Source organism: Schizosaccharomyces pombe (genome assembly GCF_000002945.2).
Source record: "Schizosaccharomyces pombe strain 972h- genome assembly, chromosome: I".
NCBI classification, from domain to species: Eukaryota; Fungi; Ascomycota; class Schizosaccharomycetes; order Schizosaccharomycetales; family Schizosaccharomycetaceae; genus Schizosaccharomyces; species Schizosaccharomyces pombe.
Window position 1 is genome coordinate 681,915 of NC_003424.3, and position 15,235 is coordinate 697,149.

The following is a 15,235-nucleotide window of genomic DNA, read 5'->3' on the forward strand; positions in this document are numbered from 1 at the left end:
TCGAGATGATAAATCTTGTAACTATGATCTATATAAAGATCCGAACACTTAAACGAAAATCGAATTTGAAATTAACTGGCTTAATTAAAATTTCAACCTCTTTTAAACTCTTTTTCGCCAGAAGCTTCAAACACTGAACTAACCCTCATCAAAAGAAATTGAATTTAAATAAAGTTGACAACGCCTAAAGAACATAGTCATTAACCAGCATCAGCACAATAATTTTTCATTAAATTATGAGCAATAAAATCGAGTTTAAGTGTTTACTCTACTTTTACATTTAGCTAAGGCTATATAATTTGGACAACGTATGCCATAGTAATATTTTTGAAGGTCTCAGGGTTTCTCAATTTATTTGTGTTAACCAAAAATTATGAAAATATTTAGTTGATAATCATTTATAAACCTTGTTTTTTTCACCAGATTTCTATGTTCTTGAATGGGATTAGAATCCACAGGTTACTTAATTCTGAAAATTATAGACTGAAAAATGTATTTAGGAGCATATCCTATACAGATAAATTTTTTAACTCAGCTAAAGCTTAAAGTGAAGTTGCTTTTTAGATAACTGCTGGAAACCCTGTTGTAAGTATGGCCAAGTTGTTATTGAAGACACCGGAAATTATTACCGGTAACAGCAGGATTCTTTCGCTACTTCAAAAAAAGTCGATTAAATTACTACCTAGATATAATTTTTTGACCTATTTAACTCTTCATACCAAAGTTAATAAACTTATTATTGCTTTAGAGTTATTCAACTCATCCAATTGACGAGAAAATCTATAGCATCGTTTTCCAACGTATTTTTAAATCATATTTTACGAAACTTAGTGCCTATTCTCTCATACATAATACAACTCTCTCCTGTGCATCAGCATCAATTTTTACTTCAATCTCATAATAAGTGATAAACAAGAAAGAATAGAGAAAAGTAATTTATTAAATAAAAACAAGGAGTCATGGACAGATATAATCCCCCAAGAAGGAATGGCAATTCAAAAAAAAATGAAGTCGTAATTACCGGAGGACGTACACAACGAATTGACTTTGAAAAAGACGTAAATAAAACTACTATACTTCCCCGCTGGAGCTTCGGTAGGCCGAAGAGGCCGTGGAGCTGGTTGGTATTGTGAAGCATGTAACGAGACATATAAAGATTCTTTAAGTTGGCTTGACCATCTAAATAGTACACAGCGTATGTTATACCTTTCTGTTTAAAAGTTTACTAATCTAACTTATTAACAGATTTACGAAAAACTAGAACTGTCATCATCGAAAAGCGCGCTACATTAGAAGAGGTTAAAGAACGAATGGAATATTGGCGCAGACAATTATTAGAGCCAGAAAAAGGATCAGAAGAGTACAGCTTGAAGGAAAGAGTTGAACGGTATCACCAAGAATTAGAAGCTAAAAAGCTTCGGCGGAAGCAAAAAAAAGTAAACAAGGAAAAGAACTCACCTAGATTAGTAGGTGAGAATACCGAACTGGCTGCTATTATGGGTATAAGTAGCTTTGGCTCAACTAATTTATAAGAAATCAAATAATTTGATATTTCTATATTTTTTTCGTTAATATTTTGAATATTGTGTTTACACATATCCAATTAGTGTTTTGGGTTTTACGAAAGCGCAAGGAATTCGTTAAAGGTGTTTAATGCGTCAACACTTCTGAGTTTACACTGTCAAGTTTCATGTCGTTAGAAGGGAGGAATATATTTTTCACAATGATTAGTAGCATAAAGCAAAATTAATAAGATCATGAATCTACAGAGGAATAAATACCTGCTTGGTTCACACGGCATAAGTTTGTTACAATACTATATCAACGTTCAACCTCCAAATGCGGCGGTAAATATCCGTATTTGCGATACCGTACGAGGACTGTTAGTAATATAAGCGAAGTAATTTTCGATGGTACATAGCTCACGTAATCATTTCCATATATGATTTTAATTCTCTTCACTTAGATTATTTGAACAGTTACATTACAAACTACTGCTTCAGTATCAAGTGGATGGAAGAAACCTGGAATTGAAGTGTGCAAACCTTACTAAACCGTTACTGCTTCAAACTTTTGTACTATTTGTAAGATTACAATGGGTTTATTAGTACTCGGGACTCCTTTAGATTGGCCAGAATCTAAAAAATATTGTGATTATGTCCGTGAAAATGGTATAATGGTACGTGTCATTAGTAATGAACAGCTAGTGGGCATTTGACATCTGAGTGCATTGATTATTTCGAAAGCAAAATAGACGAGCTATTCAATAAATGCTTCATTTCTTTCGATCCTTCTTCACCTCTGATTTGGATGTTTTGTATTTTTTTAATATGTCAAATAGTTTTGCAGTTGTTTATACTGTGATTGTTCAACTTTATGAAATTGTTGAAATTTTTTACGATCGCTTGTTAGCTAACTTTTTATCTTTAGCAATTTTTGCACATGTATGATACTTATATATCTAAAAAGCAAGATGTTCTACTTTGGGGGGACGAAATTGAATGTATAGTTGTGTCTATGGATGATAAGAGTAAAAAGGCGCGAGTGAGTCTCCGTCAGGAAGATATTTTGAACGCCCTCGGTAAATATGAGGAGACATTTAGGCATGTAGATTTTGGACCTGTATATGCCGCTTTGAGGAATGAAACCTGCCCAAAGAAAATAGACGCCATTTTATCTGAAGTGGCTAAAAACCCGGCTGATTATGTCGAACGCATAGGAGGAAATTCAAACAAAGATACTATAGAAATTACGAGTTCCACCAAACCACATGCGCAGAACGCGGTCCCTACTTTCCATCCAGAATATGGTCGTTATATGTTGGAAAGTACACCAGGTGCGCCTTATGGTTCCACTTTAAAGGATTTTACTTTTGTAGAGTACAATATGCGATTAAGAAGAAAAATTATTGAAAACCATTTACTACCCAATGAGCTACCTTTAACAATTACTAATTTCTTTCGTCTTGGAACACCAGGCTTTACGGATCCAGAAGTCGAAGCCAATGGTGCAATTTCGCGATCTTTTTTCTTACCGGACGATGTTATCAACACACATGTTCGTTTCCCGACCTTGACTGCTAATATTCGTCAAAGGCGCGGGAGAAAAGTGGCCATGAATGTTCCGATTTTCTTCGATAAAAATACAATTAAACCATTTCACGATCCTACCGTTCCTTGGGATAGAAATTTGTTTCCTGAAGATGCAAATGCACGAGATGGTGCAGCGTTAGACAATCATATTTACATGGACAGTATGGGTTTCGGTATGGGATGCTGTTGTCTACAAATTACATTCCAAGCTAAAAGTTGTGATGAAGCTAGACTTTTATACGATCAGTTGACTCCTATTACCCCCTTGATGCTGGCATTATCTGCCGGAACTCCAGCATTTCGAGGCTATTTGGCTGATCAAGATTGTAGATGGAATGTGATTGCTGGTGCTGTCGATGATCGAACCGAGGAAGAAATGAAAACTGTGCCAAAATCAAGGTATGATTCTGTTGACTTATATATCTCGAATGACAAGCGCAATTTACCGGAATATAATGACGTCCCGGTCGTTATAAATCAAGATTGCTACGATAAGCTAATAAAAGATTGCATTGATGAAAGATTGGCTAAGCACATGGCTCACATATTCTCTCGTGATCCTTTGGTTATTTTCAGTGACAGCATTTTACAAGACAACAGTGTATCCAATGCTCATTTTGAGAACCTAAACTCAACTAACTGGCAATCTATGCGCTTTAAACCTCCTCCACCAGGTAGTGATATTGGTTGGCGTGTAGAATTTAGATCAATGGAAATTCAAATAACTGATTTTGAAAATGCGGCATATTCAATTTTTGTTGTGATGCTTTCTCGTGCAATTCTATCCTTCAATTTGAATCTGTACATGCCGATATCGCTAGTGGATGAAAACATGAAAGCTGCTCATGCTCGTGATGCCATTCATCGTAAAAAGTTTTGGTTCCGTTGCAATCCATTTCCTGACGCAAGTACTGATGATGAATCTGGTCAGTTCCGTCAACTTACAATTGACGAGTTATTTAATGGTGAGCACCGTGAAAACGGATTCCCAGGTTTAATTACCATTGTTCGAAGCTATTTATACTCTTGTAATCCTGATGCCAAAACTATTTGCCTAATTGAACGTTATATTCGCCTAATTTCTCAAAGAGCAAATGGCCAATGCTTGACTGCTGCTTCGTGGATACGCAATTTCATTACAACTCATCCTTCTTATAAGCAAGACAGCGTGGTCAACGACGAAATTAATTATGATTTAATTAGAAGAATAGCAAAAATTGTAGATGGCGACTACGACGATACGTTACTTGGAAAATGCTCATAATGCAGATGAATTCTGAGTGGAATATATATAAGATTTTTTTCTACTTAATAACATATCTAAAATTTTGGTAATTTAAATTCCTTTGCAATTCAGTATTACAAGTGTAGTTCTTTGGCAACTGAGACTTCCCATTGATTCCTTTCATTAAGTGAATACTCATTATTTAATTAGTGCTAATATATATTCAGTAACTACATAGTTGATTTTCTGTATTGCCCCACCCTTCCCTATTGTTATGTGTATACGCAGGTAGGGTGAGCGAACGCAATGCATGCACCCTTTTAAGAGTCCGCGCTACGCATTTTAACTGCCTTTTGCTGTAATGGCTCCACGTTCTTCCGCAGTACATGTTGCCGTTTATTCTGGGGTTGAAGTCTATGAATGCTTTATTAAAGGTGTCTCTGTGATGCGCAGACGCCGCGATTCCTGGTTGAATGCTACACAAATCTTGAAAGTGGCTGACTTTGACAAACCACAAAGGACAAGGGTTTTAGAAAGACAAGTACAGATTGGTGCGCATGAAAAAGTACAAGGTGGATATGGAAAATATCAGGGTAAGTTGTCTACTGTTACGCGTTGTGACATGATTTGCTATCTTTGAACAACGCGAACAATTGAGTGTTTACTAAGCCAAATCGAGGTATTTTAATACCTTTTTGTATTAAATATCTCTATGGACGCGTCCTCTAAATGATTGACGGTATTAACCAAACTATAGGAACTTGGGTTCCATTTCAGCGTGGGGTCGACCTGGCCACAAAGTATAAGGTTGACGGAATAATGAGCCCAATATTGAGTCTTGACATTGATGAGGGAAAAGCAATTGCTCCAAAGAAGAAGCAGACCAAGCAGAAAAAGCCTTCTGTACGTGGCCGTAGAGGCCGTAAACCGTCGTCACTTTCTAGTAGCACTTTGCATTCCGTCAATGAAAAACAACCGAATTCTTCTATATCACCAACAATTGAGTCATCTATGAATAAAGTGAATTTGCCTGGTGCAGAGGAGCAAGTTTCTGCAACACCTCTGCCAGCGTCTCCTAATGCACTGCTATCACCAAATGATAACACTATAAAACCTGTTGAAGAGTTAGGCATGTTGGAGGCACCGCTTGACAAATATGAAGAGTCACTACTTGACTTCTTTCTTCACCCAGAAGAGGGACGCATTCCTTCCTTCCTGTATTCGCCGCCCCCGGATTTTCAAGTTAACAGTGTTATTGATGATGATGGCCACACTTCTCTTCATTGGGCATGCTCAATGGGACATATAGAGATGATTAAGTTATTACTGAGAGCCAATGCTGACATTGGCGTGTGTAACAGACTGAGTCAAACACCATTGATGAGGAGTGTTATCTTTACCAATAATTATGACTGCCAAACTTTTGGACAAGTGCTTGAGCTTCTCCAGTCTACTATTTATGCTGTTGACACCAATGGTCAGTCAATTTTTCATCATATTGTGCAATCAACCTCAACTCCTTCAAAAGTTGCAGCGGCCAAATACTATTTGGATTGCATATTAGAGAAACTAATATCGATTCAACCATTTGAAAATGTTGTGAGATTGGTAAATCTACAAGATTCAAATGGAGATACCTCTCTATTAATTGCTGCTCGAAATGGAGCCATGGATTGTGTAAACTCTTTATTAAGTTATAACGCCAATCCTTCTATTCCTAACCGACAAAGACGTACAGCTTCCGAGTATCTTTTGGAAGCTGACAAAAAGCCACATTCATTGTTACAGTCAAACTCAAATGCTTCGCATAGTGCTTTTTCATTTTCCGGAATAAGCCCTGCTATTATCTCGCCATCATGCTCATCGCATGCTTTTGTTAAGGCAATTCCTTCAATATCTTCGAAATTTTCTCAATTAGCAGAGGAGTATGAATCTCAGCTTCGAGAAAAAGAAGAAGATTTGATTAGAGCGAATCGTCTCAAGCAAGACACGCTTAATGAAATTTCCAGAACTTATCAGGAATTGACCTTTCTGCAGAAAAATAACCCCACTTATAGTCAATCTATGGAAAACTTGATTCGAGAGGCCCAAGAAACTTACCAGCAGCTTTCGAAGAGGTTACTAATATGGTTGGAAGCACGACAAATCTTTGATTTAGAGAGAAGCCTCAAGCCACATACTTCATTATCTATTAGTTTTCCTTCCGACTTTTTAAAAAAGGAAGACGGACTTTCGTTAAATAACGATTTTAAAAAGCCGGCTTGCAACAACGTGACCAATTCTGATGAATATGAGCAATTAATTAATAAGTTAACTTCTCTCCAAGCTTCCCGCAAAAAAGATACTTTGTATATTAGAAAATTGTATGAAGAACTAGGAATTGATGATACAGTTAATAGTTACCGTCGTCTTATTGCAATGAGTTGTGGCATCAACCCTGAAGATTTGAGTTTGGAAATACTCGATGCTGTGGAAGAAGCATTAACCCGAGAAAAATGAATCTTGGAAACTTTCATTTACATCTTGTCTTAATGTTACGTTCTTTATTTAATGATACGAGTTATGATAGTTAATGATTTTATCCATGACACTCACTGTCAAACTGCATTTATCAACGTTATCATACTTTGATAGAAAAACACGAGTTATTTTATATATTATTTTCGAATGGAATCAAGTGGAAAAAACATATATTGCTCCTTCCTAACAAAACTATTATGTTACTTATTTATGCGCAGCTAAAACAATCTACTATTGTAAAATGATTTATCTCATTTACAGCGCGTGCTTCCATTCATGATTCATCCTTTTTGCATTCGCACGTTAATGATCATCTAAAGGATACCAAGTTACTGAGCTTCACTTTAATTTGAGGGTCCTGTTCAAATAGGTAAAAGAGTGATTAATACAAATAATCAATTATTTAATTGAAAGAAAATCTATAGCAGTATTTCTCGTAAATACGATATAAAAATATGTAACCTATAAACGCAGAAATCGCGTTTTTTTGAATACATTTATTATGTTTACTTAGCATACATAAATTTAATAACGCTGTTGGAATACACAATTTGAATTAACGTACTGGTTTAACTAGAGGACGTTAGTGCAGCCTTTCCCCAGCAGCTACCATACTTACTTTAGTCGTGTATATGTATAATTGAAAATTTCAACAATCTTTTATTTTTGTTCCTTCGTTGAAATATCTACTAAAATATTTTAACTTTGATAATTAAGTATTGCATAAGGAAATGGATGCGTTGAAACTTTTGACAACTAATGTCAAATTTAAGAATAAAGTACCTCAACCTTCTATAAAAGAAAAAGAAGCAAAAAAATTACAAGGTATTACTAAGGGAAAAGCTAAAGTTACTGGTAATAATCCTGTTGATCCAATTGAAGAGTTTCCGGAAGGAATACTTTGTGAAAACTTAAAAAAACAAAACATAACAGAATGTACCACAATTCAAAGATATGCCATTCCAACGATAGGTTCTAAACGAGACCTATTGGCATGTGCACCAACTGGTTCTGGAAAAACTATTGCATATCTATTCCCAATTTTGCAAAAACTTCAGTTACATGTTCCGGGTGGATATAGAGCGATTATCGTAGCGCCGACTAGAGAACTGTGCGAGCAAATATATAGACAGGCAGAAAAGCTGTCTTTTGGAACTTCATTGAAGATAATTGAATTAAGTAAATCTAATGAAAAAATTCAAGAAAAAGCGCCCAAGCTCCGGGAAAAGTATGACATGTGCATAGGCACCCCGATGAGATTAGTACAAGCAATACAAACCGGATTGTCCTTTGAAAAAGTAGAATTCTTTGTTATGGATGAAGCTGATAGACTTTTTGAGCCTGGCTTTATTGAACAAACTGATCATATTCTAAGTGCATGCACCAGCTCTAATATTTGTAAAAGCCTTTTTTCCGCTACTATTCCATCACGCGTCGAAGAGTTAGCTAAAGTCGTAACGGTTGATCCGATTCGAATCATCGTTGGTTTGAAAGATGCAGCCACGGATAGCATCGATCAGAGACTCTTGTTTGTTGGTTCGGATACTTCCAAAATTGTGATTTTGCGTCAAATGATTTCAAATGGAGAGTTAAAGCCTCGAGTCGTAATATTTGTTCAAGATATAGAAAGAGCGAAAGCATTGTACACAGAACTCTTATTTGATGAAATTCACGTTGGTGTCATTCATGGAGAATTACCACAAGCCAAGCGCGAAGAAGCACTTGCGAAATTTCGGAAGGGTGAAATTTGGGTTTTAATAGCAACAGATCTTCTTGCTCGTGGTATCGATTTTCATGGTGTAAAGATGGTCATCAACTTTGACTTTCCTCAAAGTGTTCATAGTTATATTCATCGTATCGGTCGAACTGGGCGTGCAGGAAATACAGGACAGGCCGTTACTTTTTTTACAAAGGAAGATGGTGAATATATCAAGCTTATTGCTGGTGTAATGCGTTCATCAGGTTGCGAGGTTCCAAACTGGGTTATGGCACTTCCTAAACCTAGTAAAGAAATGAAAAAGAAGTTGAAGAAGAGTCCTCCTAAAAGAAAGAGGATTACTACTAGAGCTTCTTACGACAGACAAAAGGAACAGCGTAAGAAGGAGTATATTAAGAAGGTAAAAAAAGAAGCCTCTATCAAAAAGCATAATGAAGCTACTGGAGACAGTGGACAATAGATTGTTGCTACTGAAAGTATTTATATAAAGGGTTTTGGGTTTTAGTTTAGTTTTTGTGTTCATTTAAAAAAGTCATATTCACTCCAAAATACTATTGCTTTGATATAATAGAGCCTTATATTTTTTAGCAATCATATTATTTTCTTTTACTTTTATTTGTGGTAAGAAACTTTTATGTTACTGTGGTACCTGACATATCTAACTTTACATCTTTTGTTTAACAATAATGCAGCAAGTGCTGTACGGCTTTTTAAAACTGATAAAAATCTACACGAGTACAATTAATGTAGGCGTAAACAGGTACAAGGAGATTATTTTATTTTAAGTACCCAACAGGGTTTTTGCAATTGTTATTTTAACTACAATTTGAAAGCTATATTACGTTGCTGACACTGTTTTATAATTTCTCGTTTTCGAAATCACGAGTGTGTTTCAGTAAATATTATATTGTTTTAACTTACTTTATATTGTGTATCATTGAAATTACCTATGAACGGAGAAAAATTGGTGTTACTTAATTGGTATATGGGAGTAGAAACTTCATCACAACCTTAACTTACCGAATCCCATCTCTTTCCAATTCAGGCTATTTCGAAGTATAATGTTTTCCACAAGTCGAATTATCTCTCGTATTAATTACAATTTTTTAAGGAAGAGTCACTACTCTACTAAAACAGTTGCTGAACAAGCCAAGGGTCGTTTCACTCCCTTAATCCAAAAATTATCGGGTATTTTAAACATAACGGTTAATTTGTTTAACTAACTTTTTCAATTTAGCTGTACAACAACCTATTATGTACTGGGCAAATGTTTCGAAAGAGCTGGTTCAACAAGTATATCATTCTCAAAAAATTGCACCCCCTTCCAATACTCATGTAAGCAACTATTTGCTACAAAGAACAGATCCACTAATTTCTCTTTTAGTCTCCCTTCCTTTTTTGGAAAAGTCAATCCTCTGAAGCATGGGGCCGCAATTTTTTCATCGCAGTTGAAATAGTTGGTATTTTCTGCGCTGGCCAGATGGTTGGTCGTAGAAAAATTACTCCATATCATTAAAAAGATGAATTTAATCTTTCATAAAAGCTTCTGATTGCTGGATACTTATGCATTTCAACTACTGCGAATTCATTTTGTCTCCAACATACACCAGGCTGTTCAATAAATGAGACTATTAATAACTATCTTTTGTTAACATATTAAGATGAGGTCTTTATAAAGCATTTCTGTTAATAGGGAAACTAAATTATAGGTCTTAGGTAGCAGGACCTAATTGTAGGCGTAAGTGTTATTACCCGGCACTGTATTGCTTGTTTTTCAATTTTGATTTTGAATAACCATTAATTTAATTGTAAAATCTACCGAAAGCAAATGTCTCATTTTCGCAATCAATCTTAAAATCAGTTTGTACTAATAAATAAATATTGCTAAATTGATGGAGTTACCTCACTGTCAATGAGCGATTTCGCATATTTTAGTTTCCACATCTCCAAACAAAATGGGATAATCCTACTACCAAATACTTTCTGCGCTACACCACCTTTAGGGGAATTTTTGGGTCTGACCTGAAAACATAATCCAAGAAAAAGAATTCAATGTTTAATCAACGCTTAGTACACACATCAAGGATAGCTATTCGTAATGTACAATACTTACGCTATAATAGTACATGTAAGCAAACTTAGGAATAGTCATTTATTTGCTAACGCTTCAGCAATCCCAAATCTTCAAGCAGTTATTCGTAAAAAATTGCTGGATTCCATGAAATCTAGGCAAAAAGATGTTGCGTCTACTTTAAAAGTACGTTGGAAATAAAACGTGACGGTCTACATGTTAAATTGCATCAGTGTTCAAGCAATGTGAAGAGGCTGTCAGAACTATGTTATCTATGTTTGTAGATGAATATGACGCTAACAAGCTTAGGTATTTCTCTCGGAAATCGAATATGCAAACAAGTCGAGTAAGCCAGTTACTACAGACTTAGACGTTCTGCGAGTACTTAAAAAAAACATAAAAAAGCGTAAACAAGCTATTGAACAGTTTCGCAAGGCTGAGCGTCTTGATCTAGCGGAAAAAGAAGAATCTCAGATTCAAACTTTACGACAATTCCTACCTGAACATGCTAGTAATATTTAAAAATCTGTAAAAAGAATACAATCTAGTCATTTAATAAGTCTCTATCCTTCAATGCTTTATCAGCTTACCCTCGAATTTAAAAATATCTTGACTTAAATAACTCAACGTTCTTAATGTGTGCAAGCCACGCTACTAAAGACAGTTTCTTTTGGTTTTTTAATAACAATGTTATACTACGCAGCAATATGACACGATTGATTCTGCAACGTATCATTACATATCCTGTAAATGCTATGCGCTCTTTCAATGTTTTGAATTGAACAGCTAAGACTTATGTAATGAGAAGCTTTCTGAGTTTTTTTACACTGATTCAATTTATGCATGTGAGTTTCCATTCATACAATTAAATTAAACAATCGTCGCTGTTTTCAGCTCTTAACAGCATTATCTTATTATTAGTAATGAAATTTTGGTTAAAATTTGATAAGCGATCGGTATCTTAATTATTTAAAATAAAAGTTAATGCGGTAAAGTAAGTGAAACTATTGCAACGCTTCGATATCTCATCTGTTGAACTATTTGAAGCCGAAAAAATTGGAAACTTTAATTTTTTTCCTTTATAATGAGTATTGTATTAAATGCTTGAATGGTTTATTTAATAGCATTGGAGGTTGGAGGCAAGTAAGCCAATTCCCTCTTTGCGCTCATTATGTGACGGCGACTTACCAGCTAACTCAGCAATTACCAACTACCTTTAAATACGCCAGAAAATTAATAATAGCCCGAAACGTTCTTTGTGCCAGTTTGTAATTTAAATTCGTACAGGCCCATGATTACACGTTTATCGGGCGCTTGCTTGAGGCGATCAGGTGCTAAAAGAAATTGGCCTCGTGAACATTTGGTTCATCGGTCTTTGCTTGCTAGTTTTTCCACTACACAGAGGGTTTTAAAATGCTCAGTCGGACCTTTTCGTACTTCAAATGTTGTTTTCAAAAGTAAAGAACCAAAAGATAACAAACCACTGGATAACAAAAACGATCCCAAAAAGACACATAATGAAGATGAGTCACATACCAACGAATCTTTGCCATCTACGGATAAAAAGAAAAAAAAGGATAATGACGATTTTAAGCAAAATTTGAAATCTTCTTCAAATAAGACTGAGGAAAAGTATTCTGCTACACAAGCTTCTAAGTCTAAAAATGACGAATTTGAATTAGGTGGTGAAGAAAATGAGGATGAAATGCCTTTAAATGGGGAATTTAATAAAAATGTTCCGGCCAAATATTCGGTTCCTGATGTGTATCCTCAATTACTTGCGTTACCCATTGCGCGACGACCTCTTTTCCCTGGTTTTTATAAAGCCATAGTTACCAAAAATCCCTCTGTTTCAGAGGCCATTAAAGAACTGATTAAAAAGAGACAACCTTATATCGGCGCGTTTTTGTTGAAGGATGAAAACACTGATACCGATGTTATAACGAACATTGATCAGGTTTACCCGGTCGGTGTTTTCGCTCAAATCACCAGTATTTTTCCAGCAAAAAGTGGTAGTGAACCTGCATTGACTGCTGTTTTATACCCTCACCGTAGGATACGAATAACTGAACTGATACCTCCAAAAGAGGATGCTGATAGCGCTGCTTCTTCAGACGCAGCAGAACTTGAAACCGATAAAAGCTCTAATCTTTCTTCCAATGGAGAAGTTAAGTCTGATCTCAAACAAGACAATGGGAAAGAGGAACCTGAAAAGGAAGTTGAAAGCACACCCTCAATTCTTCAAAACTTTAAAGTCTCTCTTGTTAATGTCGAAAACGTTCCTAATGAACCTTTTAAACGACAGGATCCTGTAATTAAGGCGGTAACGTCTGAGATTATGAATGTTTTCAAAGATATTGCAAACGTTAGTCCCCTCTTTCGTGAACAAATTGCCAATTTTTCAATATCGCAAACGTCTGGCAATGTTTTTGATGAACCTGCTAAATTGGCAGATTTTGCTGCCGCTGTTTCGGCTGCAGATCATCGCGAATTACAGGAGGTTTTAGAAGCTACAAATATAGGAGATCGTTTGCAAAAGGCTTTGTATGTACTAAAAAAGGAACTATTGAATGCCCAACTTCAGCATAAAATTAACAAGGAAATTGAGCAGAAGATAACTCAACGCCATAAAGAATATCTTTTAACCGAACAGCTAAAGCAAATTAAAAGAGAACTTGGACAAGAACTTGATAGCAAAGAAGCATTAGTAACTGAGTTCAAGAAACGAACTGAAAGCTTGAGTATGCCTGATCACGTGAAAAAGGTTTTCAATGATGAACTGTCCAAATTTCAGCATTTAGAACCAATGGCTGCTGAATTTAACATTACTCGTAATTATTTGGACTGGATAACCCAACTTCCTTGGGGAAAGAGGTCTGTTGAAAATTTCGATTTAGATCATGCAAAGGAAGTCCTTGATCGAGATCATTATGGGCTTAAAGATGTTAAGGATCGTGTTCTTGAGTTAGTAGCTGTAGGTAAGCTAAGAGGAACTATGCAAGGAAAGATTATGTGTTTAGTTGGTCCGCCAGGTGTCGGTAAGACTTCTGTTGGAAAATCTATTGCATCTGCCTTAAACAGGGAATTCTTTCGCTTCAGTGTGGGCGGTCTGACTGATGTCGCTGAAATCAAAGGACATCGTCGTACCTATATCGGAGCAATGCCTGGAAAAATTGTGCAAGCTTTGAAAAAGGTGCAAACTGAGAACCCTTTGATTCTTATTGATGAAATAGACAAAGTGGGCAAAAGTCATCAAGGGGATCCTGCGAGTGCACTTTTAGAGCTTTTAGATTCAGAACAGAACTCAGCTTTCCTAGATTACTATATGGATATTCCACTCGATGTTTCATCTGTTTTATTTGTCTGCACGGCGAACACCATTGATACTATTCCTCCACCTTTGTTGGATCGTATGGAGGTTATTGAACTATCTGGATATGTTTCAGCTGAAAAAGTTAACATTGCTAAAGGTTATCTTATACCCCAAGCCAAAGCTGCTTGTGGTTTAAAGGATGCTAATGTGAATATCAGTGATGACGCTATTAAGGGTTTAATTAGTTACTATGCTCATGAAAGCGGTGTACGAAATTTGAAAAAATCTATTGAGAAAATATTTCGTAAAACATCTTTTAGTATTGTTAAAGAAATTGACGATGAATTAAATTCTAAAGAGAAGTCTACGGGTAAGTCGGGAAAGAAAACATCTCCTCAATCATCAGAAGATGCAGCAAACAAAGAAGCATCATCTGTTCCGTTAAAAGTTCCCGATAAAGTTAATATCGAGATTGAAGAAAAGGACTTGACTAAATATTTGGGTCCCCCCATTTATACTTCTCAGCGACTTTATGACACTACTCCTCCTGGTGTTGTCATGGGACTTGGTTGGACACCCATGGGAGGTGTTTCGATGTATGTAGAAACTATTGTTAAAAACATTTTATCATCCAATTCTACTCCCTCTTTGGAAAGGACGGGGCAACTGGGAGATGTGATGAAAGAGTCATCTGAAATTTCGTATTCCTTTTCAAAAAGCTTTTTGTCTAAGCATTTTCCAAATAATAAATTTTTTGAACATGCGCGTTTGCATATGCATTGTCCCGAAGGCTCCATTTCTAAGGATGGCCCATCAGCAGGTATCACAATGGCTACATCTTTACTTTCTTTAGCATTGGATACTCCGGTACCAGCGACTACTGCCATGACTGGTGAGCTAACCTTGACCGGTAAAATTTTACGCATTGGTGGCTTACGAGAAAAGACGGTTGCTGCCAAATTATCTGGTATGAAAGAAATACTATTTCCAAAAAGTAACTTAGCCGATTGGGAACAACTTCCTGATTATGTTAAAGAAGGTTTAACTGGTGTCCCTGTTGCATGGTATGATGATGTTTTTAAACGGGTTTTTTCAAACATTGATGCCGAAAAATGCAACAATCTTTGGCCAAATTTAATAAAGTCATCCTCCAAGCAGCATCAAATTTCACCCAGTCATTAACATTCTCCTATTAGAAGGATACTACCTTTATGAAGAAATTATCTAAATTCATTATGTAATAGATATAGTTAATAACGATTTATGTATTGTGCTATATTTAAAAGACAACATGTAG

The 15,235-nt window shown here is 35.9% G+C and overlaps 7 protein-coding genes and 9 long non-coding RNA genes across 16 annotated transcripts; 8 read left to right on the plus strand and 8 right to left on the minus strand.

Annotated features, from left to right (window-relative positions):
- Positions 1 to 35: 35 nt before the first annotated feature.
- On the minus strand, positions 36 to 281 carry SPOM_SPNCRNA.2289. The gene has a single exon (NR_191657.1). It is a non-coding gene; the product is annotated as a non-coding RNA (long non-coding RNA).
- A 4-nt stretch (positions 282 to 285) lies between these two features.
- SPOM_SPNCRNA.2290 lies at positions 286 to 741 on the minus strand. The gene has a single exon (NR_191658.1). It is a non-coding gene; the product is annotated as a non-coding RNA (long non-coding RNA).
- SPOM_SPNCRNA.2291 lies at positions 447 to 745 on the plus strand. The gene has a single exon (NR_191659.1). It is a non-coding gene; the product is annotated as a non-coding RNA (long non-coding RNA).
- A 103-nt stretch (positions 746 to 848) lies between these two features.
- On the plus strand, positions 849 to 1,746 carry snu23 (U4/U6 x U5 tri-snRNP complex subunit Snu23). Its single transcript, NM_001431017.1, is given in 3 exon segments — positions 849 to 1,082; positions 1,081 to 1,195; positions 1,246 to 1,746. Coding segments are annotated over 3 exon segments (525 nt in total). The 5' UTR covers positions 849 to 959; the 3' UTR covers positions 1,533 to 1,746.
- Positions 923 to 1,522, minus strand: SPOM_SPNCRNA.2292. The gene has a single exon (NR_191660.1). It is a non-coding gene; the product is annotated as a non-coding RNA (long non-coding RNA).
- Positions 1,747 to 1,919: 173 nt separating the features above from the next.
- Positions 1,920 to 4,433, plus strand: gcs1 (glutamate-cysteine ligase Gcs1). The gene is made up of 2 exons (NM_001018430.3): positions 1,920 to 2,179; positions 2,431 to 4,433. The coding sequence occupies exons 1-2, from the start codon at positions 2,096 to 2,098 to the stop codon at positions 4,354 to 4,356; spliced, it is 2,010 nt and encodes a 669-aa protein (NP_593031.1). The 5' UTR covers positions 1,920 to 2,095; the 3' UTR covers positions 4,357 to 4,433.
- SPOM_SPNCRNA.2293 lies at positions 2,960 to 3,473 on the minus strand. Its single transcript, NR_191661.1, has one exon. It is a non-coding gene; the product is annotated as a non-coding RNA (long non-coding RNA).
- Positions 4,434 to 4,437: 4 nt separating the features above from the next.
- SPOM_SPNCRNA.2294 lies at positions 4,438 to 5,832 on the minus strand. Its single transcript, NR_191662.1, has one exon. It is a non-coding gene; the product is annotated as a non-coding RNA (long non-coding RNA).
- res2 (MBF transcription factor complex subunit Res2) lies at positions 4,621 to 7,265 on the plus strand. Its single transcript, NM_001018431.3, has 2 exons — positions 4,621 to 4,910; positions 5,075 to 7,265. The coding sequence occupies exons 1-2, from the start codon at positions 4,679 to 4,681 to the stop codon at positions 6,814 to 6,816; spliced, it is 1,974 nt and encodes a 657-aa protein (NP_593032.1). The 5' UTR covers positions 4,621 to 4,678; the 3' UTR covers positions 6,817 to 7,265.
- A 173-nt stretch (positions 7,266 to 7,438) lies between these two features.
- Positions 7,439 to 9,208, plus strand: rok1 (ATP-dependent RNA helicase Rok1). Its single transcript, NM_001018432.3, has one exon. It carries the CDS (start codon positions 7,569 to 7,571, stop codon positions 9,012 to 9,014), a length of 1,446 nt encoding a protein of 481 aa, NP_593033.1. The 5' UTR covers positions 7,439 to 7,568; the 3' UTR covers positions 9,015 to 9,208.
- SPOM_SPNCRNA.2295 lies at positions 7,667 to 7,990 on the minus strand. The gene has a single exon (NR_191663.1). It is a non-coding gene; the product is annotated as a non-coding RNA (long non-coding RNA).
- A 345-nt stretch (positions 9,209 to 9,553) lies between the features above and the next one.
- On the minus strand, positions 9,554 to 11,733 carry SPOM_SPNCRNA.2296. The gene has a single exon (NR_191664.1). It is a non-coding gene; the product is annotated as a non-coding RNA (long non-coding RNA).
- On the plus strand, positions 9,557 to 10,163 carry atp20 (F0-ATPase subunit G). Its single transcript, NM_001018433.3, has 3 exons — positions 9,557 to 9,742; positions 9,792 to 9,889; positions 9,939 to 10,163. Exons 1-3 carry the CDS (start codon positions 9,616 to 9,618, stop codon positions 10,068 to 10,070), a joined length of 357 nt encoding a protein of 118 aa, NP_593034.1. The 5' UTR covers positions 9,557 to 9,615; the 3' UTR covers positions 10,071 to 10,163.
- On the plus strand, positions 10,653 to 11,147 carry aim41 (mitochondrial aspartyl/glutamyl-tRNA amidotransferase subunit B-related Aim41; the record flags this gene model as incomplete). The annotated part of the gene is made up of 2 exons (NM_001355986.1): positions 10,653 to 10,811; positions 10,935 to 11,147. The coding sequence occupies 2 exons, from the start codon at positions 10,653 to 10,655 to the stop codon at positions 11,145 to 11,147; spliced, it is 372 nt and encodes a 123-aa protein (NP_001343066.1).
- A 90-nt stretch (positions 11,734 to 11,823) lies between the features above and the next one.
- lon1 (Lon protease) lies at positions 11,824 to 15,216 on the plus strand. Its single transcript, NM_001018434.3, has one exon. It carries the CDS (start codon positions 11,917 to 11,919, stop codon positions 15,118 to 15,120), a length of 3,204 nt encoding a protein of 1,067 aa, NP_593035.1. The 5' UTR covers positions 11,824 to 11,916; the 3' UTR covers positions 15,121 to 15,216.
- On the minus strand, positions 11,836 to 12,194 carry SPOM_SPNCRNA.2297. The gene has a single exon (NR_191665.1). It is a non-coding gene; the product is annotated as a non-coding RNA (long non-coding RNA).
- Positions 15,217 to 15,235: the final 19 nt, after the last annotated feature.

Excerpts from the sequence above, each read along its gene's own strand:
- gcs1 (NM_001018430.3), top strand. The coding sequence starts at position 2,096 with ATGGGTTTATTAGTACTCGGGACTCCTTTAGATTGGCCAGAATCTAAA. Across the intron at positions 2,180-2,430 it reads TCCGTGAAAATGGTATAATG|CAATTTTTGCACATGTATGA; the intron begins GTACGTGTCATT and ends TTTTATCTTTAG.
- res2 (NM_001018431.3), top strand. The coding sequence starts at position 4,679 with ATGGCTCCACGTTCTTCCGCAGTACATGTTGCCGTTTATTCTGGGGTT. Across the intron at positions 4,911-5,074 it reads TGGATATGGAAAATATCAGG|GAACTTGGGTTCCATTTCAG; the intron begins GTAAGTTGTCTA and ends ACCAAACTATAG.
- rok1 (NM_001018432.3), top strand. The coding sequence starts at position 7,569 with ATGGATGCGTTGAAACTTTTGACAACTAATGTCAAATTTAAGAATAAA.
- atp20 (NM_001018433.3), top strand. The coding sequence starts at position 9,616 with ATGTTTTCCACAAGTCGAATTATCTCTCGTATTAATTACAATTTTTTA. Across the intron at positions 9,743-9,791 it reads CTTAATCCAAAAATTATCGG|CTGTACAACAACCTATTATG; the intron begins GTATTTTAAACA and ends TTTTCAATTTAG. Across the intron at positions 9,890-9,938 it reads CACCCCCTTCCAATACTCAT|TCTCCCTTCCTTTTTTGGAA; the intron begins GTAAGCAACTAT and ends TTTCTCTTTTAG.
- lon1 (NM_001018434.3), top strand. The coding sequence starts at position 11,917 with ATGATTACACGTTTATCGGGCGCTTGCTTGAGGCGATCAGGTGCTAAA.